This window comes from Pleurodeles waltl, chromosome 8 (assembly GCF_031143425.1).
Source record: "Pleurodeles waltl isolate 20211129_DDA chromosome 8, aPleWal1.hap1.20221129, whole genome shotgun sequence".
Taxonomy (NCBI): domain Eukaryota; kingdom Metazoa; phylum Chordata; class Amphibia; order Caudata; family Salamandridae; genus Pleurodeles; species Pleurodeles waltl.
The window spans coordinates 435,148,628-435,175,223 of NC_090447.1; the positions used below are offsets into that span (position 1 = coordinate 435,148,628).

Consider the following 26,596-nt stretch of genomic DNA (forward strand, 5'->3'; position numbering starts at 1 on the left):
CGTGGGTGGGTGACCATCACAGAGTCTGGCTCTGTTTCTTGTTTTTTTTTTTGCTGGAGTGTCCGATACATGTGTGTGTGGTGTTGTGTTCGACACCCGAGCTGTCCATTTTGACAAATACATTCTTACCGAGGGCATTTTAAACGCCACCGTTTTCTCCCTTGTCTGTTTTACAAATCTGTTACTGAAAGCGGGGACCTGTCTACTTACTCTAAAATACTCACAATAAGAACTCACACAACCACTTGCCACTTTACATAACTGTGGTTGCGTGTTTGTTTGTAGCATATTACACTTGCATAGTGCATACTATGAAGTGAGTCACTTCCGGGTATTTATGATGTCCCACAATTGAGAGCTCTAGAGATGAGGCTGAAGTAGTGCTAGTGTCTCACAGTGCCTATCAGTGAGTCAAAAAGATGTTCAGAATACATAGCCATCCAATGCTTGGCGCCTCTGCAGAGTCCACAAAGTAGTGGCCACATATTCCAGTTGCCATCATGACTCTGTGCATATGTGTGAAGGAGGTGCCCAGCTGTCAAAATGTTGACGGTGGAAAAAGTAAAAATAAAAGCAGTTCTTACACCTGAAGTAGGTGTAGTGTGTGTTTGGGGGATGGTGAAGTGAAGGAGATCCGAGGAGGTGCATTTATTAGAGAGAGAAAAAGAGGATGCTAAAAAGGAAATAGACAAGGTGTAAGATATGCAGGTGGGCGAGATTTGGAGAGGGAATTGGCGTGCATGGGTAACACAGTGAACATAACAGGAGTGTTTGAGACACTCTGGAATCCACTAACCGTTCCCTTAGTAATTTTTAGTTCACAGTTTCATAATTTTAGACTTGAAACATTTTCAATATTATTAACAACACCATTATTGTTACTCATTTAACCTAAACAGCTAACTGCCAAAGCCAATAGTCCTAGTCGGCTTTAGGTGTATGTTAATTGGTGTGTTATATATCTGCATGCAAGAACCCAAAACTCAGGGAAGAAACAAAATACCAGTCAGGTGGCATGCTATCGGAATCATAGAAATTTTGTTTATGTGTTTAGGCCATGCTCTTAATTCCATAGACCATGCCCCCTTCTAGAGACCCTCAACTTTATTCTTCCTACTTAAAGCCCTCAGAAGGGCCATGCTAAAGGGTCTGGCTTGGCTCTAATAGACCATGCACAAGTGTGCCTTGGAAATGTTTGTCAGGAAAACAATGCAACAAAGATCATGTAAAAATATAACCAGGATTCTTCAAAATTCAATGACGTGTTTATTTAGCATGCAGGAGCGATTGACCTTAGTACATCAGATTATATCACTGCATTGACAAGGTGTTAGACCTGACAGCCTTAGGGTGGTCATCCCCCAACTTTCTGCCTGCCTCCCTCCATTTTTCTGACCCTGACTTTGCTGGTTTTAGGACTCTGCGCACTTTACCACTGCTGCCCAGTGGTAAAGTGCATATGCTCTCTCCACTAAACATGGTAACATTGGTTCCTAACCAATTGGCATAGTTAACGTACCTGTAAGTCCCTAGGAAAGTACACTACATGTGCCCAGGGCCTGTAAATTAAATGCTACTAGTGGGCATGCAGCACTGATTGTGCCACCCACATAAGTAGCCCCTTAACCATGTCCCAGGCCTGCCATTGCAAGGCCTGTGTGTGCAGTTTCACTGCCACTTCGACTTGGCATTTAAAAGTACTTGCCAAGCCTTAAACTCCCCTTTTTCTACACACATGTCACTACTAAGGTATGCCCTACATAACCCATAGGGCAGGGTACTATGTAGATAAAAGGCAGGACACGTACTTATGTGTTTTGCATGTCCTGGCAGTGAAAAACTCATACTTTTGTTTTTCACTACTGTGAGGTCTGCTCCTCTCATAGACTAGCATTAGACCTACCCTCATACACCTTTGAGTGGTAGATTCTGATCTGGTAGGAGTGGCCCTGTTATTACTATTTTAGAAATTACACTTTTAGAAAGTGGGCATTTCTCTGCACCTACTGCAATCTGTGCCTTACAGCCTGTCTCCAATCCATATCTGGTCTGTGCTAGTTGACGGCTCCCCTTGTATGTTCCACCCAGACAGCCATAAAAATCTTAACACTCAGTCACATCTGCAGTCATCTGCATACTGAATGGGTCTTCCTGGGCAGGAAGGTTGGGGGTGGGGCTCACACTTACATTTCAAAGGCCAGTGGCCTGCCCTAACACACAGAACTGATAACCCCCCACAGGGATCCTTGCAGACAGGACCGGGCTGAAAGAGGAACTTGTGCACTTCAAAACAAATCCTTGAAGTTCCCCCAACTTCAAAGGCATTTTGGGGTATATAAAGCAGGTCTCTTTAGGCAAAGAAATAAAGACACGTATTTGCAATCAAATTAGGTATAAGAGAGCTTCAAGCAGGTTCGTAGGCTATGCAGACAACTGAAATTAGCATAAAACAGCAGCCCTTCCCAGTTTTCCTCATTTCCAGGTGAGAACAAACTGATGACACAGGGCCTCAATACTCAGCCTCTCATGGGAACTCGGGTTGCTTCACCCTACTAATTGAAGATATAATATGTGGTGACAAGGTTAAGGGTGTCCTCAATTTCTTGTGCTGTTACATGGGTAATCCAGACTTGTACTGTGAGATGCGTGAAGTAAACATAGCTGAGCTGGTATTGCAATGTGTCTGCTAAAGATTTGGCAGAGGTGGAGGCGTGCATCATGCCATTAGTGCAAGCCAGTAGACAACTTGAGAGCAGACTAGTCCTGCACCATAGAAATATTTCGGCAGGTCTTTGAGGAAATAAATACTGTCATCCACACTAACCTAGATAATAGAAAGAGGTGCAGGCTCCTTCAGACTCTCTTGTTCACCTGATCAGATTTGGTCATGCGAGGGGAAAAACCCAATGGGCTCCCTAAATCATCCCTGCAGCTCTTTTTCTCACTCATGTCTTGGTTGGATGTGTTTAGCCCAGGATCAGCAGCAGTACATTTTGTATATATGTTCTGCCGCTGTTCACCCCATGAGGTGACAATCGAATTGTCTGTGATATGAATAGTGGGCTACACACTCATCCTTCCTAATTATATTTTTTGTATGTGTAGGCTCGACATCAGTCGGTACAGGCTTTATTATGTGGTTCTTTTTTTAGGCACAGATATTGAGTGGTTGGTAAGGAGCACTGAGCTGCAAGCAAGAGCCTAAAAAGAAGTTCAGAAGATTTTCTTTGAGTCTGGTTCAGTTGCTGTAGTGTCTGAGTTATCTTGTGCCATTGTGCGTGACCAGAAAAAGCTGCAGTTGTTGGAACCTAAGTACAGTCACAGTTGTAGGGTAGATGGTTCTGGAGGCAAACCAAGTGATCGAGTGGACTGGATTCTCACTTCATGTAGTGCCTTGGGGATCTCAAGAAGATCCAGACATAATGTGGGGTTCTAAATAGCAGTGGTCTCCTGATTTGCTTTTATGTCCCTTGATTGAATACATTTTTATGAAGGCCTTCACTGAGTCTTGATTGACCTAATAAAAGTTGAAGCCCATTAACACCGAGAAGGACATTATTTCATTCAAAAATATTCTTGAGAGATTCTGAAGGGTTAAGAGTCCCTGGCGCAGTAGCCATGTTCTGCCCTGCTCCTTATTTTCTCATTCCAGCAGGCTATGAGGCTCCAAATGGGTGTTCTGTATGGTTTTGGATGTTGCTCACAAAACAATGCTACACTCTGTTGCCAAACAGAGGTAAATCCTGATGGAGCCCCTTTTATCAAGGACGACTACCATCCCCGTGCCCAGGCCATGACAGGGGAAATATTAGGGGGCAGCTAATCAACAGTTGGTCATCAGTCTTTTTACTTACACTGAGTAAGAATGAACATCAATTATTAAATAATTTGCATATAGGTTTTTAAGCGCTGGCTATCTGCTGATGATGATATGATAGGTTAAAGTAATGTTTCATGTCATTTGCATACCACTGGAGAGAGACGTCACAATGATTTATGAGTGTAATGAGGGGTTCCAAGTAAAGGTTGGTTGGTAGATCGGAGGAGGGTGAGGTGGGCAAGAATAGAAACTCTGGAACACCATATGAGCCTGGGAGCAGTGGTAAGTTAGAGAACTCAAGTTGCTCATGTTGGTGGTAGTGAGAGAGGCAAGTGTCAAGCCAGTTCAGGACTGTTCAGGAGGTACACAGGTAGGAGGGTGAGAATGTTAAGTTGAATATTGTGATTAACAATGTGGAAAGCTGCCAAAAGATTTCAGAGGACATGGCCAGGATTGTTTGTTTTTTTCTCAGATTTGAAGGATGTTTTCCAGCACTTGGAGAATGGAAGGTTCATTGCAACACATGGGAGGGAAATTTAGAATACTCTGTCGGGCCATTCTATTTCTCCATTGACTTGTATTAGAGAAGAGCAGATTTTAAGAAGGGAAAGGACGAAACTGCAAAACCTTTGCCTAAAATATTACAGCTCCCCCCGTATTGTTAATTGATTGCATGTATGGGATTTTGATAGTTAATATGTGACTGAAGATGTAAAGCTGTTGCATTTCAAGGACTTTAAATAAGAAGGGAACAAGAGTGAAAGAAAGATAATGTGCTAGATCATAGGGCCAGGATTGGATGTCTTTAGTAAAGCAAGATTTGCATGTTTTCAGGGTTGAAGTGAAGTTACCAATATGAAGGGAGATGTTGCTAAAGTTCAGGTAAGCAGAGGTAATAAAAGGAGGAAAAGACTTGATGCTTGGGGGAGACTCGTTATCATAAAGGGTGAGTTTGAGGGAGTAAGGGTAAGTAAGAAGCTAAGGCTGGAATATCCTGACATGTTGGGGTAGTACTATGGGCTTGCTCATTACATGCATATCAGAGTCAATATTATTTTGTTGAAGATTTGGTGTTATTGATCTTATTTTTCTCAATTGAATATGGAATTACAGCAGAAGGGAGATAATTGGCACAGTGTCTGATTGATTGTAGGAGGCTGGCATGGCTTATAGTGGGTACCCAATGGTACTTACACCTTGTGCCAGGTCCAGTTATCCCTTATTAGTAGTGTTCTAGCAGCTTAGGCTGATAGGCTGGTAGCTATAGCAGAGCAACTTAGGCTGAACTAGGAGATAGGCAAAGCTCCTACTATACCACTTATCTCATAAAGGTACTATATCATAAGAAAGACAATACCCAGAGTTACCCAAAATAATGGTACTTTATTTTAGTGACAATGTGCCAAAAATATCTCAGAGGATATTCTCCCTTAGGAGGTAAGTAAAATACACAAAATACACACACAAACCAAAATCAGGTAAGTAAAACAGTCAGAAAGTAGTGCAAACACTGTAGAATACAATAGGATGCAATAGGCCTAGGGGCAACACAAACCATATATTAAGAAAGTGGAATGTGAACCACGAATGGACCCCTAGGCTAGTGTAGTGTGTAGAGGGTCGCTGGGAGTGTAAGAAAACACTAAGGGGGTCCAAGATACCCCACCCCAAGACCCTGAAAAGTAGGAGTAAAGTGCTACTACTTCCCCAGAAACACACTAAGGTCGTGATAGAGGATTTTGCAAAGACCACAACAGACTGAAAAGCACTGAAGACGTATTCCTGGACCTGAGGACCTGCAAAGGAAGGGGACCAAGTCCAAGATTTGTGAAAGTGTCCAGGCGGGGGCAGGAGCCCACTAAACCCCGGATGAAGGTGCAAAATGGCTGCCTCCGGATGGAAGAAGCTGAAGATTCTGCAGCGACGAAAGGTGCTAGGAACTTCTCCTTTGTGCAGAAGATGTCCCACAGAGTGCTGGAGGATGCAGAGTTGTTTCTTTTGCAAAAGACCGCAAACAAGCTTTGCTAGCTGCAAAGGTCGCGATTGAAGAAAAAGGGTGCTGCCCGGGCCCAGGAAGGAGCAGGATGTCGCCACTTGGGAGAGGAGGCAGAGGGGGCCCTCAGCAATGTAGAGAGCCCGCACACAAGAAGGCAGCACTCGCAGAAGTCCTTGAACACGGGTTCAAGAAGACTGAACACGGCGGTCGTCTCAACACTACAAAAGAGGGTCCCTTAAAGCCGGAGGTCAACTCAGAGAGTTGAGCAATGCAGGAGGGAGTGCTGGGGACCTGAGCTTGGCTGTGCATGAAGGATTCTTTGCAAAAGTGCACAGAAGCCGTAGCAGCTGCAGTTCACGCGGTGCACAGGATTACTGTCTGGAGAGGGGAGGCAGGGACTTACCTTCTCCAAATTTGGACAGTTGGACCACTGGACAGGCTGGGTCACTTGGATCCACCACCCGTGTTCCACATCCATGCTCGTCAGGATGAGAGGGGTCCCAGAGTACCAGTGACGCTGAAGTTTGGTGCCTGCTGAAGCAGGGGGACGATTCCGTCGACCCACAGGAGATTTCTTCTTGGCTTCCAGTGCACGATGAAGGCAGGCAGCCCCCAAAGTATGCACAACAAGGAAAAAGTCGAGAAAGCCGGCAGGGTTAGGCGCTACAATGTCGCTGGTAGTCTTCTTGCTACTTTATTGCAGTTTTTCAGGCATCCTGGAGCAGTCAGCGGTCGATCCTTGGTAGAAGTCGAAGAGAGAGGTGCAGAGGAACTCTGGTGAATTCTTGCAAGTCGTTATCTGAGGAAAAGCCCACAGGAGAGACCCTAAATAGCCCTCAGCGGAGGATTGGCCACCTAGTCAGGTAAACACCTATCAGGAGGGGTCTCTGATGTCACCTGCTGGCACTGGCCACTCAAAGGCCTCCAGTATGCCCTCACACCTCTGGATTCAAGATGGCAGAGGTCTGAGACACACTGGAGGAGCTCTGGGCACCACCCCTGGGGTGGTGATGGGCAGGGGAGAGGTCATTCCCCTTTCCTTTGTCCAGTTTCGCGCCAGAGCAGGTACTGGGGGTTCCCTGAACCGGTGTAGACTGGCTTATGCAAGGAAGGCACCATCTGTGCCCTTCAAAGCATTTCCAGAGACTGGGGAGGCTACTCCTCCCCAGCCCTTAACACCTATTTCCAAAGGGGAAATTCTTTGTTCTGCCTTCCTGGGACTGGGCTGCCCAGACCCCAGGAGGGCAGAACCCTGTCTGTGGGTTGGCAGCAGCGGTAGCTGCAGAGAAAACCCCAGAGAGCTGGTTTGGCGGTACCCAGGGGTCCATAGTGGAACCCCGGGGACGCATGGGATTGGCACCCCAATACCAGATTGGGCATGGGGGGACAATTCCATGATCTTTGACATGTTACATGGCCATATTCGGAGTTAGCATTGGAAAGCTACATATAGGTATTGACCTATATGTAGTGCACACGTGTAATGGTGTCCCCGCACTCACAAAGTCCGAGGAAATGTCCCTGCACTATGTAGGGGCACCTTTGCTAGTGCAAGGGTGCTCTCACACTTAGTAACTTTGCACCTAACTTTCACTATGAGTTACTTAAGTGCAGTGTAAAATGGCTGTGAAATAAAGTGTGCGTTATTTCAATCAGGCTGCAGTGGCAGTCCTGTGTAAGATTTGTCTGAGCTCCCTATGGGTGGCAAAAGAAATGCTGCAGCTCATAGGGATCTTCTGGAACCCCAATACCGTGGGTACCTGGGTACCATATACTAGGAAATTATAAAGGTGTTCCAGTGTGCCAATTAGAATTGGTGAAAATGATCACTAGCCTATAGTGACAAATTTTAAAGGCAGAGAGAGCATAAGCACTGTGGTTCTGATTAGCAGAGCCTCAGTGACACAGTTAGTCACTACACAGATACACGCATTCAGGCCACAAACTATGAGCACTGGGGTCCTGGCTAGCAGGATCCCAGTGAGACAAGTAAAAACAAACTGACTTACATGTAAAAATGGGGGTAACATGCCAGGCAAGATGGTACTTTCCTACACTGATCTGTAAGGCTTTGGGATGATTATTTGTATAAATTTTAGTTTTAGAGTAGTAGACAGGTTTGTCATGATGAATTGCAAGTTTCTTTTTACTTACCATTAGAGTGCATATGACAAAGTTAATGTTTCGCCAATTAGAGCCTTGATGGAGGAACTAAGCACATTCAGGAGCGAATCAAAATACTCAGGGGGGCTTGATAGATCAAAAGATGAGGTGATAGACTACTTCAGTAGGAATATTTGTAGAGGATCTGAAGGTGACTGATAAGAGTTTGTGTTGCTGTGTGTGAGGTAGGTTACAAAATAATCAGTCAAGTCAAGTGGCCTAGCTGGGAGGCAAGAGATGTAGGGAGCGAGAGAATGGGTGAGGTCACAATTGCTGCCTAGTGTGTGGTGGGCCCTGTTATGTGTGAGTAGAGGTTAAAGGAGGCTGTAGGATTCAGGAAGGCATCTCTGCGAAGTATGAAATTGTTATTGTCAGAGGGATTGAAATCACCCAAAAAGATAATATCAGAATTGGCATGGAAGAGGATTACATTGTCTGGGAAGTCATTTAAAAATAGACTAATATGGCACATAGGGCAGTAAGTAAGGTGGAATGTGGTGTAAAGGGTAGTAAAAAATCAAGCCAGAAGCAGCCAGGGCATTTGGAGGATAGGGGTTGCAAGGTGGTGAATAATTGTAGATGCAATAGCCATCAAGGTTGAGCTAATTAAAAATGAAAGGAGGTTGGGGTGACCAGATTTCCATAAGAAAGAGGATGTCAAAGTTGTGCGTGGTGAGGAAGATCAACGATGTCAGCAGAGCGTATATGGATTGAGTGTTCATTGATGAGTGTAAGCCAGAGCAATAAGGGTGAGGGAAATGAGTGGAGTAAGGGAAGGGTGGGATGTGAATGAAGTCAGAACCTTAATGTTTCCTTGTCTTGGATAGCAGCAGCTGCCCAACGCTTGTTCTTAAGCATTTCTTTGAAGCCAGAGGGCAGTTAACTTTTTTCTAAAGTAAGGAGGCTTGCCACAATAGTATAGAGCACAAAAGCTAAATGTTTTTCCCTCCGCTATCATCACAATTTCTGCGTTTTATGTAATGTACGTGATGCGTTTTAATCCAGGAAGGAACACTGGTAATGAAACTGTAGCATCATTATAATAATGTTATTATTAACATTTCTCTAGCCAATGAGGGCCCAATTTAGAGTTTGGCGGGGGGGGGGGGGTTACTCCGTTATAAACGTGACGGATATCCTGTCTGCCATATTACAGGTTCCACAGGCTAAAGTGGAATTGTAATACGGCGTCTGGCATATCTGTCACACTTGTGACAGTGTAACCCCCTCCGCCGAACTCTAAATCAGGCCCTAAATCTCCAAACACTGTTGCCCAAATTCAAGAGTGTAGAGTCCCCATGGAATATCTAGTCAACTTAAAAACTCAGCAGGGCAACCAAGGCAGAAACACAACCATACCTGATCCCAAGTTTTAATTTACAGTTTAAATCACGGTATTTGGTCCTCTTGCGCAATGGTAGGCTCTTGCTTACATCTTTTTCAACTCTTGAGAGGATCTCAGGATCCATATTTTGGAACCAGGGGTCATCATAGGAGTTACTTTGAATTTATGGCCTTTTACCAGGAGAGATTGTGATAAACCTTAAACCTAGTAAAACACACCAGGGCATTATTCATACCATTCAAAGGATTGCTCTTAGTGGTCATACTTTGGGTCCACAACAGTTCTGAGTCAAAATGGCAGCAGAGCTGTTTATTCCACTTCACCTCACTTCAATCCTTGTTTTTTTTAGTACAAAAACAAGAATTTTAGTTTTATTTTCAAATTAATTTTTAGACGATTGTCAGGAGCATACTGCCCTAAGGCATTAAGGAACTGTTTTAATTTGTCTTCTGTCTGATCAAAAATTACGAAATTGTCTACAAGTAGAAAAGCAGACATTTTAGCTGTGCAAGATTTGTGGGACATTTTTGTACCAAGTTGTTAGAAACTGGGTTTCTGATTGGCAGAGATATGCACCTGGTCCAAGCAGGAACCACAATCCTAGTCAGGGTAATTCACCAACACCCTACATTAGCCGGTGCTCGCCCCCTAGTAGCTTGGCACAGAGTAGTCAGGCTTAGCTTAAGAGGCAATGTGTTAAATATTTGTGCAATACTTCAGACTGTTAAACAGTGAAAACACCACACAAAAAGATACCAGACCTGGTTAGGAAAATAAGAGCTTAATTTAATTAACAAAACAAGACCAAAACAACAAAATAGAAGTTGAGAGATGAATTTTTAAAGATTAAAATGTAATATAGTGCTTTAAAGCATAAAGCACCAACCGGGAATATCAGGTCGCACTAGCCGGGTTCAGTCCAAATGTTCAGGCCGACCGCGATGAAGCGCGGGTCGGATACTGTCCCACATAAGTCCAGCTGTAGTTTTACCTTCTCAAGAATTGAGCCTAGAGTCCTGTTCATGGGGAAGGAATTCACCAGGAGCAAGGAGAGCATCGCAGGTGTTGATCCACGGGCACTAAGAGTCAGCCGGGCGTCGCAGAAGGGCGAGCTGGAGCCTCACGTCACCAGCGCCGATGCTTGCTGTGCAAAGAGACGAACTTGTAGCGGATTGCACTGATTCTTCAGGTGAGTGATGTGGTTCTGGCGCAAGCGGGCCTGGTCACAAAGAGCACAAAAGCTTGATTCAGGAGCCAAAAAACACTTCCAAGGGCCCAGGACTGGAGAGGTTCCTCTCGGGGGCCAGGAGCTGGCTGAAGGCAGGTCCAGGAGTTGTAGCATGTGAGTTGGAAGTCATTTGTGTCCCTGAGACTTGAGAAAACAGGAAGCGAGCCAGCAAGTTCTTGTAGTCACTTTGGTTCTGGTTTGGAAAGTTTCATGTCCAGTCATTCTCACTACCAGGTAAGGAGGGCAGCAGGCAACAGGTCAGCACAGCAGAGCAGTAGTCCAGCAGACTGACAGTCCTTTCAGCAGCACAGCAGTTCTTCCTGGCAGAGTATCTACAGGTCCATATGTTTACTGAGTTGGTGGTGTCTAAGGTCCAGTTGTTATACCCAAGGTGCCTTTGTAGTTGGGGGGGGGGGGCTTCAAAGAGAGGCCTCTGAAGTGCACAGAGCCCCTGCCCTGCCTGTCTCCATATTCATTACAGGGGGGGGGGGGCATACAGCCCTTTGTATGGGATTAGGAGACAGTCCATTCAGGTGTAAGTTTAAGCTCCTCCCTCCCACCCTGCCTAGGATGGCCCATCAGGCTCTGGATGATCCATCAATCACACCTCATCTCCCTTTGTGTGTGGCTGTGTATGGGAAATGCAAAAGAGCCCATCTGTCACCCACCCAGACGTGTATTCAGAGACAGGCAGAAGGCACTACATGGTTTAAGTAAGAAAATGCCAACTTTCTAAAAGTGGAATTTTCAGAATTACAGTTTAAAAACTGACTTCACCATAAGTTGTGATTTTAAATTGGAAATTACACTTATAACATGTAATAAGGCAATCCTAATGCTATGCAATGGGAGAGATAGGCCATGCAGTAGTGAAAAACGAATGTAAGTGTTTTTCACTACTACGACAAGTAAATCTTTAAAGTACATGTGCTACTTTTTAAATACACTGCACCCTGCCTTTGGGTTGTCTAGGGCCTAACATAGGGGTGACTTAAAAAGGAAGATTTTTTTATGCCTCACACAATCAGAGTATTTTGGCAAGAAATTAGCATGAGTGATGGGTGTGCATGGTCACCAGGGCAGTTTGTCTTCATGGGCTTGGTTTACTTGTTTGTTTCGTCTGGCTCACAAGGTTTTGCTCACAATCTGCACATCAACCATATTTGACATTGTTAATCGGTGGGTCATCATCCAGTACACTGTTTTCCTTTGTATTATATTCCAGTTCTAAGGAACACGATTTGCAATATCTTTTTTCTGCATGAACTATTGCATGACTCTATGCACGCATACCAAGCATCTTTTCCTTTTTCTTTTTAAGTGTAAATACTATCGAGTAACATCATTCGCCTGATTTGCATGTATGTTGCAATTTTTATAGTTCCCCCTGATGAAGGGTTTCACCTGAAGTGCATTGGTATTTCATGAACTAGATTGAATAAAGGCTTCAAAGTTGTTTTCATGAGATGAAGATAGATTGCATGATGGAATTTGCAATCTACGACATCAATAAAATATCGGAGGAATGAGAACTGTTGTCCAAAGTCTGTTGCATCAAGAGATAATTGACACATTGATTGAGCTGATCCGGACCTCAGAGTTTGCGTTGGGACTAGTTCACATTTTGTGGGCCCTAGCTTTTGATTTGAAAAGGGTTAACTTGCCAGGTCGACCTAACAGTTTAAAACTGCACACACAGGCTCTGCAACAGCAGGTCGAGACATGTTTGAATGGCTCCTGAAGTGGATGGCACAATCAGTGCTGCAGGGCCAGCAGTAGCATTTAATTTACAGGCCCTGGGCATAGGTAGTGCACTTTACTAGGGACCTATAAGTAAATGAAATATGGCAATTGTGGATAAATCAAAGTTACCATGTGTTAAGAAGAGGGCACGTGCACTTTAGCACTGGTTAACAGGTCCAGAAGTGTACTGTTCTAAAGCCAGCAAAAACGAGGTCAGCAAGACAGGAGGCCAAAGGCAAAAGGTTTGGAGATGGGCCTGCAGAAAAGGCCAGGTCCAGCACAGGTTTAAGAGTGGATTTAGATCACTTGCACTAAGAGTGATCGTCAGAATTCAACCAGCCTTAATCTGATGTTATAGATTTGGCTCTGTGGCTACTGACCTCTAGGTCTTCACATTTTAACTAGTTTTTTTTTATTTTTTATTTAATATAGACCTAATAGAGAAAGGGGAGTCCAGATTTGTTTGTTTGGCCCAAACAGTGATTTAATGATGGCAGAAGGTATTGAGAAGCTCCCAGCCTTGCAGCCCCAGTGAATCGTTTGCTAGCAAAGAGTGAGAGTGCTACCACACTGTGTGTCGTTTTGGTGCTAGTATTTATATGCTGCAATTATGAATTTCTAGTATTGTCTAAGTACTCGTCAGTGTAGAATTAAGCCAGTTGATTCAAATGCAAAGGGCTTTATTCCACCTAGGAATTAATCTTTTACAAAAGTGTCCTTGGGCCTGTTAGTGTAATCTTGCAGAAGGGCCTTCTTCTGATCAGTGGCCCAGTGGCAGAATCTTGCAGCTGGTACAAGTCAGATGCGAAAGTCTAGTGTAGACTAGCACAAAAGATGGCCATTTTCCAAGGGAATTCCGAAAGACCAGTTATACAGAGGGGCAGCAAATAACTAAATAGCAGTGCCCTACCAGTTAGTGTGTTTCTCAGAGACTCCTCCTGGAGCTGCTACCTAACAGACGTTGATGTGAGTTAAAACAACCTATGCACAATTACACCTAGGCACCACCTAGTTGTAATTGTGTATAGGTAAGTAGGGCTTCACTCGTGCAGTAGTTCACGGTGGCAGAAAGCTGGGTGTTAGGTGGTAAATAAGTATAGATTGTCTCGATTCAGCTTGCTGGCCAGTGTGAACAGTTGTGAATAGTATTTGTATAGTCTAAGGGGCCAGCATGAGAAGCAAAGCAAAGCTGGTGGAATCATCCCTATCATATGACAAGAAATTCAGAAGAAACAGGAGGTAAAGGCACAGTAGGAACTCTACAAATTTAATTTGAGGTCCTAACTAAAACACTTTAGTATTGGGGTTGGGGAAAAGAATCTGTGAGCCACCACTCTCATCTTCTGATTGGGATACCCATCTCTTGCCAGACTGTTACATTTTCTTTGTTCCTAGAGCGGTAACGGAGTAGAAGTGAAAACAACACATTTCCTGGCCTCTGTTTCCTCCAGTGGACCTTTGTGGTTTTTCTAAGATTTTCAGATGAAGCCCTGAGTTACAAATTTCCAGTAGCCCGGAATTGAAGTGTACCCTTGAAGCAGAGAGCAACCTGGGAGCATCAGTAATGTAATGTCTCACATTGCGGGCATTTGAATTCAGAAGCAGGTTGGGTGAACATAAGAGAACCGTGCAAGCCTCATGGGCACATTCTATTGTAGCGTACCATACAATTCCTCGTCTGGGAAGCCAGTATAATAATTATTTGACTTGGTTTTGGTAAAATGTTCTAAAAGTCATATAGTCCTTTTGATTTCAACTACAGTGAAATTATATCCTTGATGTTCAAAGTTTAGCCTCACAATGGGCATGTAGCACCAAGCTGTAGTCAGTTAATCATGCTCTAAAACTGGCATCTAGGACCATAGGTAGAGCGAGTGATTTGTCTGAATGATATGTCACCTCTCCAGAAGGCAGTTTCCAGCTCAACAGTGCTTGGTAAATCATTCAGATTATGATACACCTAGGACCTCACTGAGAACCTGTGCAAGGAGAGGCCGGTCCTTTGTAAGTCCTAAACAGCATGTGCCTGTTTTTTGTTGCATTTTAAACCTGAATGGCTTAAGAGACCCATTGTATTACTAAAAGTGTTAAAACCATTAAATTGAATGCAAAATTACAAGGCAAGACTAGAAGTGCTTACCCTGTAGTTCTACACTCAGGATCTCTGGGTAGTTCATAAAAGTAAACTAGGGTTCTCTTCTCGACCATGTCTACAAAACCCAGGGCGCTTGTTCACAAAACATTTCTGACTGGAGCTATTTCCTGTCCTTGGTGGAAAGATAAGATTGTATTTTCTCCAAACACCTTTTGCCACTGCCTTAAAAAAACAAGATTCTGAAAGTGGTAATGTGTTATGTTGCTATGTGTATTTTCCTCTATAATGTTCAGTTGTTAACTTTTGATCTCTCTAAAAGTGCTGCTACATTTCCATCAAAAAAGCAGGTCAAGCCTTTAAAGTTTCCATGGCAAGCAACCATTTACCACTCTCCAGTGGTGAAATAGTGCTGCTTCAGCACTATGACTTCTTAAGACATCAATAGGTCCAAAATTGTGGCAGGATGCTCCCAGTGCTTGCATTATGTGACACTGCCCATGGTGTGAGAATGCAGGTAGTCACCCAGCAGCAGCTGCTGCCTGCCTACAAATCCTTTTGGTAAATGGGTCAAGTAGGTACAGCATGGTGCTGTTGAACCGATGTTTAATGATGGAAAGGTCTGTCTCATTTACCAGACCGAAAGCAAAAGAATGATATGTCTTGCATCACATCAAATCACCATGGTTCCTTAGGAGATTTTTTGACTAGGGAAAAAGTGCATTAAATGAACAGTTACGTTTTGTTAACTTTTCCTGACACTGGGAAGAAATGGGATCTAGTGGTGCTGAATGAGCAGAGAAGTTCATCTTTGGGAATCAAGGTTTACAGAATACCCCAGGTGCTGTGGAGTCCTGATGGTGACTATACAAATGCTGTTTGTAAAATGGCAAATTTTGTGATTGCAAAGTATATACCTGTTCTTGACTATAACCAAGCTAAACTGAGTATGATTTTACAGATATTAAATCAGTGTGCACTGTTTCCAGGCAGGGGTAGAGAACATTTATGTATTTTAAGAGGTAGGTAATTTAGGCAGGTCACTCTCATACCATTCACCACTGGTGGGCCACTGGAGGAGTGATCAACCACTGTGAAAATTCACACCTGGAGACTAACTACAGAAGCCCTAACAGATTAGGCATTTAAAGGACAAACTTAAAGCAGAACTGATAACTTCCCACATTGAAGAGGCCATTAGTAGACATATGAGTGTTGTGCGGATCCTTGAAATTAGATGATTGGGTTGTTTATTACAACATTATACTAATTTAGAATGGCTCTAGCTTCCAAAATAACATTTGGAGGGGTATCAGTGCACTATAAGCACACATTTGCCACAGTACCAAGAATCACTAACAGATTAGAGAGATAAGATGGCTTTGGCGGAGTTAGACATTTGAGGTCAGTGACTAGACAGCTGGGTTCACTGAAAGGCATATAGGCATCCAGTGGTGATCAGAAAAGGGTACAAAAATAATACCTAGTCCATAAACCTAATAACCTTTTAGATCATAAGTATCACTCCGCCCACCTTGGTGTATCCAAAACTAGACACTACCTCCACACTTTCAGTGTCCATCCCTGACAGAATGCCTTTTGCAGAACGTCTAGAATCTTCAAATAAGCAGTGATCCTTTCTTCTTCCCATAACTGCTGCTGTGGAACAACTGCAGCATGAGACTCTCCAACTGTACCTTCCATATACTCAGGTCCGGTCTCCCAGTATTCAGCCCCAGTTCCCACCCATCACTCATTTCTGTGATACCTGACCATCACAGTTGACATCACTCACTCTTCAAATCCCTAAGCCCCATCCACTTTTATCAGTGCTTTCTCTACTTCCAAGACTGCTACCTGCCCACAAAAAGCCTTCATCTTGGGTAGTTAATCTCTTCTCAATTTCTCATAGACTAGTTACTTTATACTAAATGTATTATTTGTAAAAACTGAGCCTTGAACAGAAAAGAGAATCAGTAATCCAGTCCGACACAATTAGAGGTAAGGGGTTGTGGAAATCAGGCTATGATTCTCCCTCAAATTCACCATCGAGTTCATAATGGAAATAATCAGGATCCTGATGTACTTGAAAAAGGTTTTTCACAGCATGCCATTATCTAGAAGAATGAAGTGGACAAGTTGGGCCTCATTCTTGTGGCCCCCATCAGCCTCAGGCTCATCAGTGCCTGAATAGATGGTCGACATGAAGCATAGGCACCCAGTGACTGGAAGCTTAGACAAGCTTTCAAAGGGCACCTGCTGTTCTGTTTACGATACCTGTAAGTATTTATTGGCTTCTTTTGAAAGGCTTCCTGTATATGTTCCTAAAACTGCTTCCATGCCTATTACCCGTTACATGTCTACCCCACAACCACCACTCACCCTTCCAGTCATGTCCTGTAACAACCATTTGGTGTGAGTGCAAATCTTATACATAAATAAATAATAAATTAATTAAATCAACGGTAGTAAGGTTGCATTTTGAAACATATTATTTATTTGCCAATTTTTCAAAAGTACAAACTGTCGAAGAACCAGAGCACTGTAAGTGTAAAATGAAAAATAAAAGCATAACAAACAAACAATGAAAACAGTCCTTTCAGATGCAACCATCTTACAGCACTGCATGTCTTCAGAACCCCAAGCTTTGGGATTAAAAATCAGGAGCACAGCTGGTTTAGTGAATAGAAAATAGGCAACAGCATAGGAGGCACAGAAAGAGACAATTTGCACAGAGACAGCACAAATAATCTGTGCACCTTTGTACATGCCATTGTTGACATGCCTTAGCACTTTTCGCAAGTGCTTGTTTTCAGTGTGTTTGTGGTCTCAAGATTTGACCATTTGCCTGTCCAATTTAGCCTGGGGGTTATTTTAATAGCAGGATATTGAAAAAAAATGACTAAGTGGTCTAACTAATTCAAGTGAAAGTGTTACTGATTTATGCCTGGTGTTTCTTTATGAAAATAGATCCTGTAAAGAGCCGTTAATGCTATTTGGGAAAGTTAAATGTTGAAGTAGGCTGTTGAACAATAGGAGGTTGTAAATAGTGATGTGATGGAGTGTTCTTCCTAGTAAAGTTAGAAAGCTTCAAGGAAAATTGCAAGATCGGTTGATCATCACTGTAATCAATGAAACTATCAGTAAAATCATTTTGCAACAAGATGGGCACTATAAGATCCTCATCCTCAGTGTTTTAGGTGTTGTATTTGTATTCTCCATAGTGATACACTAAAACGAAAAGCTGTTTTTGAGTTAAGCAGTTTATGTTTTAAGGAGCACATTTTGGATAAAGGCCACCCCTGACACTAGTTTGTTTGCTTGTGACGGTGAAATATGTTGTATTCTAGTAGTTAGATAGTGATATGGTGGGTTCTGTGAATGCAGTAGTGTAAAGATAACCGACTGGGATGACAGCAGGCATGGTAGTTGTTGTAGAGACTGCAGACCTATATAGCCCTGGAGGACAGATTTGATGTAATATATAGGATATGATCTCACTGAGTTGAAAGGAGGTGCTTCTTCTAAGGTTGCTTGAGCAGATTGATATTTGGGTTTAGGACATTTTGCTCTGTAGACAGTGATAACAGTACAGGTTTTTGGATCTGTGATTAGAGTATTAGAGTATGTGAGATGCATTGAGACAGTGGGTAAAGGAATTCTCTGAAGCACTCTAATAGGCTCTACATAATTAGGTTTCTTGAATGAGATGGAGAGGAGAGTTAAGAGAGCAGTCTATAGAAAGCAACCTCTTCTGTGAGAAAGAGATGAAGAGTGTAGTTTGCAGAATATTACTGTGTCACACAAATGATTCAGCTTCAGTTTGATATCAAGCAGTTCATTTTGTGGAGTGGATAAGACATTTGTCCTCTGGTCAGTAGTAAGTGGCTGTAATGAAGCATGTGGTGAGTAGTCATACCTCTGATGTCACCAATGTCTATAGGTGGTCTAATCCTTATTTTGAGAGTCAATTTGTGTGACGTTGTTTTCTGTAACCAGACTGGACCTGCTGAGTAGTTGACAGAGAAACGTTGTGTCAAGGGTGGTGTTGGATAGTGGGAGCGCTGTGGGTTTGGTCTCTGACAGCATTTTAGTTTTTGGTGAAGAATTAGCTTGGTTACAGTTTATGGTATTGCCTGCCTTGACTTATGCTGGCATTATGCAGTCTTGTTTAATTCCCGGAGGGATGTGTAGGTGATAATTGGGGTGTGGAGAAGGATGTAGTATTTATGGTGTATAATGGAGATGGTAGGCATTGTATCACTGTTAATGTGCCTAGTCAAAGTAGAATCTTATGGTGCCTTCAAGACATTAAATTATGTGGCAAAGATATGAAGGTTGATATCAGAGTATTTGATCATAGTCTTCCAACTTTCATACAGGATAGTGTATAACTCACACTTGTGCTAAAGCTTATGGTAACTCCCATGTTGCAAAGTCTTCATGTGGTATCACATTGAGGTGCAAAACCATTCAGTGCAAAGAGGAAATGCATTTGTAAGATGTCACATTAGATGTAGAAGATGTGCAAAATACATTGCACATGGTTAACAGCATATTGAGGTGCAAAATGCAAAATCACCTTTGGTTTCACATCAACGTGGGTGTAGAAAAACCTTATGAGTACAAATCTCTTCTGGGTGCAAAATAGACACCACATTTAGGAATAAAATCACATTAAGGTTCAAAGTCCCTTTAAGTTGTAAGTATCATTAGCCATATTGCTAGGATTGATATTTTGTGTTAGGTGCACACTATCCTGGATTGGGTTTCGTCATACCATTTGTAGTCTATAGAGTAGGACAGATATTCTTTTAAGGCTTCCTTGAAGCTAGCAAGAGAGGTAGCATTCTTTGTTTGACTGATAGTAAATTCCATAGGCCCAGGCCTGCTACCGAAAAGGCCATATTGCCTCTATTAATTTTAACCCTGAGGAATTTAACACTGGTGATGATTAACAGGGCTAGCACCTCACTATGTAAGGTCCGGCCCAGGAAGTATGATGAGAATTTCCAATTAAGGAATTTGCAGCCTAGGTTGTAGTAACATTTATAAATCTAGCATGCCAGTTTAAATCTGATTTTGATCCATAACGTGGAGCAGTTATAATGAGCTCCTGGCGTGACAGATGTGATCTATCTTTTTAAGCCCAGATATCCTAAGCATAGCTGCATTTTAGAGTCTTTGCAGTCATCTTAATGTTCTTACTGGGATACCAGCATGCAGGCAGGTGCAGTAATCCAGCCTGGAGTTAATCATCGCACCGATCACCAGGGTATTATGCTCTTGGGACAGAAGAGGAACAATAGGTTTCAGGATGTTCAATTGGTGAAAACTACTTCCCACTGCCTTACTGACTTGTTCTGGGGCATTCTTTTATCAAAGTAGAAGCCCAGGTTTCTTACAGTTGAGGCTAGTTTGGGAATTTCCCCCTACCCCAACAGAAAGGGCGGGTTGGTGATCTTTGGGTCCTCTTTGGCTTTCTCATAGAAGATTAACTCAGGTTTTATGCTGCTTAGCCGAAGTTGACACATGTGCATCCAGTGTTAAATTTTGGAAGTTCCTAAAGAACAAGAACAGTGCCAGGGTTATTAGAGAGTCTGATCTACACTTGCATGTAATACACACAGGACTTCACTTTTACATACAAGTTGAAAACCACTGAAAGAGAGGATTGTGTAGATGTTGAACAAAACCGAGGATAGAGGGACCCATGTGGAACACCGCAGGCAGTAGTAACAGGAGATAAGAGCAACAAACCAAAAATACTCTATCATCACTAGTTAAAAAGGATGTAAACCACTTAGTTGCTGAAGGCCCATAATGGTCCACTTCACATTAACCTATGAAGCAAAATTAGGTGGTTTACTGTGTCAAAAGCTCCCAACAGATCCATCATGATCAGAAGAAAGCCTGCCCCCTCAACCATCAGCCTCAGTGTGTCGTTTCATAAACCCAGTAGGGCACATTCTTTGCTATGATGGGGCTTAAACCCTGATTGAAAAATTGAAATACAGTTTGAAATGTCCAAATGTTGTGCTATCTGAAGAGCCACTAACTTTTACATGATCTTGGCCAAGTCAGACAAGTTGGTGCTAGGCCTAAATTTAGCATATATTGCATGGTCTAGGTTAGGTTTTTAAACAATGGGTTAATGATAGCATCTTTAATTGTGAAAGGTAGAAGACCCTATTGGAGTGAAATGCAGATCTATACTCTACAAAATGGGGCAAGTTACTGAGCAACACTCTTCGGTAGCCATGCTAGTGTTAGATCCATAAGAATACCAATAGGTTTAAGCGACCAGAGTTTTTTTTCCTATTTCTGTGGCACAGTGTGAGAGAAAAGAAGGGGACTAAATGTGAAGAAGACATGGATCAGAGCATCAGCTTAAAAGATCAGAGTTTTATTGGTCGCCTTCGTATCAAAGATTTTTTAATTTGACTAATAAAAATACTTTAAAGTGTAACCGAGCTTGATGGAGGGTGCAATTCCAGTTAACTGCCTAGTGGCCATTCGCAGGGTGCAGAAAGGGCGGAGTGGCTCGCGGGGGGAATAAAAATTAAATTAGGGGAAAAAAAACGGATCTTCTCGCCGTCGCTCAGCTCTGCTCTGTGCCTCTGTCTTCTTGCTGCAGGCACAAGCCCCAGCCTGCCCTACAGCCTATCCTGACGGTGCTCAAAGCAGTGTCAGGATTGGCTGGGAGTGCTGGGATGGAGAGAGCCTACTGCGCATGTGTGTTTGGCCAGTCCGAGACGCCCAGCCAAACATACATGCGCAGTGAGGGGGAGTGCACAGCACTCTCCCTCACTGCTCGTCACTCCTTTGGCCCCGCCCTTTCAAAGAAAACGATAACAAACATAGTTTATTATTGTTTTCTTTGAAAGGTTTTGCAGCTGCCGGGGGGCAGAGGGGTGGTGGGGTGGGGTGGGGGGGGGGTGACGATCCTCCACCCTAATGGAGGAACTACCCCTGTAACTGTCAGAGGTTGAAACTGCAGACTTGACTACATTACATAAAAACATATACAAACATGTTTTTGGCTCTTAGCTGTTCCCCTGCCCAGAAATACTTTTCAGACAATATTAATGCTTATATATATATATATATATATATATATATATATATATATATATATATATTTACATGCACCTCAAATTGTGCTTCCTACACTTAGTTTAATATTCAGCCATTGTTTAATGTGCTTGACGTCACAGGCTCAGAAGCGGGGGACTTCATGGGAATACAATCTGAATTTAAGGAGGTGGAGAGTCGTTGTTAGGAAGGTGGTGCATGCAGTCCCACAAATCTGAAGGAGCTCTCTGCAGGGCCCACCATGGTTAGTGAGTTTGTACTTTAGGTTGGCCAGAGGCTGCTTCAAGCTGTGGGATTGATGTCTGAAGACTTTTTATTTTAAACAGTAGCGCATAGCATAGGTATTGGAACTCTCTAATGAGTACAGATCACAAGGATGAAAAAAGCAAATGTAGGTGTACAAATAGGTTGGTGGTAAGTCACCAGTGGTGTGGTATTGCATTTAGGTGCAGAACCATTCAGTACAGAGAACAAAATGCAGTACAAGATGTAACAGTGTGTAAAAGCTGTGCAATAGACTGACCTCTCATTTTGTTGACAGCACATTGAGGTACAAATTCACTCTTGGTAAAACATCAGCATAAGTATGAAAAAAGTCTAGAAGCACAAAGCCACATTGTGGCTTCACATTTAGGAGCACAAAAACACATTTAGGTGCAAAATCACCAGGTGTATGCAAAAACTTTACATGCAAAATAACACTGAGATCACGCTTGGGTGCGGTATACACACTGGTGCAGCATCAATAGAAGTACTCATAAGAGCACAGACACTATTACTATTGTAAAATAATTCTTCACTTCACCCTCCATGTACTGCGATAGATGGCAATATTTAGGCACCGCAGTGGGAGGCACCTATTGGGCAAGTACGCTAACACACCTATTATCCAGAAGCTAACAATAAGATTGGAAAAACTCCTGTGGTATGATCCAAAATGTGAATGGCACTTTTTCCAAGCACTTGCTGAAATTAGTTGACCCAAACAAGCCTGTTATTGAAGGGGGCTGACTTAAAGCCCTCTAACTGTATTTGTTTTGCTGATGATGATATAAGCGCTGACTGACAGCTGTAGCAATGTGTAGCCAAACCTAAAGGTAGGCTAAAAATAAGCACAGTGTAAACACCAGCTACAATTGAACCCCACGGGCCTGCAGTCCACAAAATACACTTGTGGACAAGTGGACAGGAGCATAGTTTCAGTAAACAAGAGTCACATAGTCCTATTAGATGAAGGTAGTTTACTTCTGTACAATGGGAACCCATCTGCCAAAGTAACATTGATTCTGTGGAAAAGTGAGGTACTTGTCATTTGGCCTTTGGAACATGTGGCATAGAAAGGAGACAGTTGATGCCTAGTCTCATAACATTGGTATCAAAGATGTCTCAATACCTAGGAATTCGAAAATAATGTGTCCCTTTTAAACACAATATGGGTACAAAAGTCACAAGTCTGAAGAAACCTGCTGAATTGTGCCTCAAGGAGGTGTGTTCATGATCATTCACTGCATGCACTTTAATAAAATAGTGGTTTTGCCTGTTTTTTACTATGCTAGTTCAAGGGCCTCCTTTAGCATAAAAGTTGGCCACCTTAAAGCAAGTCTGTTGTTCAATAAAGTATAACCGGTGCCTGTGTTTTGCGTTATTACTAAGTGAATTAATGCGCAGTGTCTTGATTTGGTAGTGATGGTCAAGCAGGTTTGGTTTGCAGCAGCCTATAATAACTTCCCTTTACCAACTACTGGTTCTTACGGGTTAAGAGTATTTGTTATCCTAAATTGTTCTTCCAGCATGGGAGGTAATGAAAGCAGGTCATAAGCACTGAAGTGGTGTTACAGATATTCTACCTGCATGTTGGATTTTGCATGCTCTAAGAGATTTAGGCAATGGGGAAGGCTTTTCTGACTTTGTAAAACGAAACCTTGAAGCTAACCCAAGGATATGTCAAACAGGAGACATAGTAGAATGTAGATGTGGCAGTGTACTTATATTTACAAAATGAAAGAGAGTATTTTTAGATGTCAAAAAGTATCTAGTAATGCTTGATATTAACTAGTTCAGTTTCATTTTCTACACATATGTTGCCCCCCTTCCTATGTTTCAACTTCATGTGATCTTAGGGGGACTGCAAAGGGCAGATGTAGTGGTTGTGGAAATCTAATAATTGAATATTAGGTGCGGTGTTAGCTAAGGGTTTTGACTTTAGTGACATAATAAATACTTACTCAAAGGGGCCTTCAGTCAGCCCTCTTTATCCATCTGTCAGTTGTTTCTTTCACTCTCTGCAGCATACTACATAGGACAGCTGGTCAGGCCACTGAAGCCACTGGCTACTTTCACTATGAGTGACCACATTCTGTTCTTTCACGGTAACTCCACCTTTAGTGCCATGGACAGCTGTGGCAATTTGTGCTTTTGAAACCAAAAATATTGACTTTTAGCAAATGTATTTTATGCTGGTATAGTGCGTGCCCATCAGCTAGCCCACATTGAAGTTTTACAAAAAACACTACAAAACAAAGCAAGCATTGACAAAGCAAGAAGGCTTTCAGACAGGACTATTAGCTTTGCTAGTGTGTGTTTGAATTTGATGTGAAAGTGTTGTGAGGTTGCTTACTGGAAGGGTTTTAAGAGCTTTAGAAACCTTGCTGCTTGACTTACCAGCAGGCCTGAAACTCATACACCTGCAGGTTATCTAATGCCATTGTACCATTGAGGAAAAGTAACATGTGATTCACATAGTAGATCCTTTTAGCACTTCTGCTGCTGAGAAGAAGGATGGCCAGAGCCCCGGAGTCTGAAGGGTTTGGGTATAGGACTTTTCCTTGTAGACCTCTACTGAATTAGTTGTTAGAAGATCACTGCACTATTGGCAGCTGTGCTTCCGAGTTGCATAAAAGGGCCAGGAGGAAAAGGAGGTACTAAGGCACAGAGACCGCTTATTTGGGGTATTGCTCATTCATAATTATGCTTAAAGGTCCCTGATTTCTAGGTGCCATGTTTTCAATGTATCCAGTGAACATGGATTTATACTAGATCTCGAGGTATAAATGTGGTTGCACAGACCAGCTGCATCTGAGTTCTCCTTGACGATAGCTTAGTTACACGAAATAATGATAAAACATCTAACTACAAAATATTGTTTTTTTATGCATTGAACTGCATTCTTTATGTTCTGAGATCATTGCAGTAAATGGGACAGAAAGTGACTGTAATGCTGTTTCTGTTTCTTCTGACTGTAGGTTGACGAGCTTCAACACACAAACCATGACTTAGAGTTCCGCATCTTACAACTGCAAGAGAGTAAGGAGGCAGTGAACGGCCAAGTGAAAGATTTAACTCGCAAAAACGAAGAGCTGTGTAAAGAACTGACTGAAATCGACAAACTAGCAGAACAACTGGAACGAGACAAGGAACTGGTGATAGATACAGCAGAGCAAGAGATTAAGTCCACACAGGTAACCTACACATTGCTATCAAACCAAGGCCATTTGTTTGGATTTGTGCTTATTTGCTTCCTCTTCATGTAGTACTTGTTAACACCCTCTATCTTCCCAATACCATGCTGACTAATCGCAGATTTTGTTAGCTGACAAAGGTAGATAGCTCTTCAACAGTCTGTCATCTGTGTTGTATAGTGGTGCTTAACCTGAATTTAGGCACATCTGAGATTGAACAGGCCGCAGAAACCAGTTTGACTGAAACAAGAAAGCTGAAATAGTTACATTATATCCTCGTGAAGGTTGGTACTCTGTAAAGCACGCCTTTCGATTCCTGCTTGTTCGAAAAGGCTTTCTCATTAAGCAGATTGCTCTCTCTTGTTTAGCTAAGTGAGGGAGGTATGCACAATACTGCATAGAAAATACGGATGAGGGAGTGATTGAAGACTTTTTAAGCACAGTACTACAGAATGAGGAACTTTAGGGGCATCCTGGCCAAGGAAGTGTTATGAGTTTTCAAAGCAGTTAGTTTTCAGTTTTATTGTGAAGGCAGGAAGGATCCTGCTGGCCTATCGTGTGGGTTTCTGAACATCCTATCAGCATATGCTTATTGAGCCACAGCGACTTACGGCTATGTGGCATAGCATCTTATTTTATTACTTGAATTAAGAGAACGATTTTGCACGTATGTATTTGTGGTGAGACAGGCTGTTTGTACCTCCTCAAAGAACCAGTGGACAATCCTCATGATGGTTGACCCGGTCCCGTTATTTCTTACCAAGTGCATGTCTGGCTGAAGCATTTTCACTGACACATAGTCATGCTCAAGGAGTTGTCTAACTAATCTGCAAGTCTACAGTGCTTCCTGTGGCTACCAATTTGTCATCCGGCAGAATAAAGTACATCACTAACTTGAAAAAAATAGAGGAATTTGTGTCCTACACTAACCAGTGATATGATCTGGACATCAAATCTCATTGCTTAAAGTGACCTCTAAGAATCTGTTTTTGAGACTTGGTGTAGGGACCTCCTAGAATGGTAGATAGGGCGAGTTTACTCCTGGCCAATGTTTTATTTGGAATTGAAGGGTACTGTACTTCTGTTCTTCTTGAATTTGAGGAGCTCACGGTTATTAATGTTCAGGGAGTGATCCAGCAACTTTCCAAGGATTTGTAAAGGTTGCTTGTTAGGAATGTTCAATTAAATGTCATGGCCAAAGAATAGCAGAGTATTTGTAGTTGCTGCTGAACTTTATTGGTGGCTGGAAGTAGATATTCAGGGGAACTGGAGATGGGAGCAGGGGAGGAGGCTTTGGAAACTTAGCATTGGGAATTTTTATAGTCAGGTGGAAAGAGTCACAGTTAGTTTAGCCATGAGTGGTTTCTGTTTTGTATTTTGATGTTTTTAGACACAGTATTTCTCAATTGGATACTAGTGAAACAGATGACAATGACATAACATTAGTGTGAAAAGAGCCAGATTTGTAATTGTTGGTTACGTTTCAAATAGACCTGAGTCCGCAAGTTGAGAGGTAACATATTCCAGAGTGAGGCCATGTGCACAGAGAACAACATTTCACCAAGCCAAATCTTGAATAATGGGACAGGCAAAAGTGAAGATGTAGAAGTGAATGCAGGGCTTATTTACTACTACTGTGAATAAATGTAATATTAT

The 26,596-nt window shown here is 42.6% G+C and overlaps 1 protein-coding gene across 3 annotated transcripts in view; it reads left to right on the plus strand.

Moving 5' to 3' along the window:
• TSGA10 (testis specific 10) overlaps positions 1-26,596 on the plus strand; it is a 360,446-nt gene that overhangs the window by 54,075 nt on the left and 279,775 nt on the right. For all 3 annotated transcript variants that reach the window (XM_069204318.1, XM_069204316.1, XM_069204317.1), the window contains exon 2: positions 24,725-24,940. Coding sequence is in view for 2 of the 3 variants with exons in the window: in XM_069204316.1 (XP_069060417.1) it covers positions 24,725-24,940 (216 nt within the window). In the remaining variant the exon portion in view is untranslated. The remainder of the gene's footprint in view (positions 1-24,724; positions 24,941-26,596) is intronic.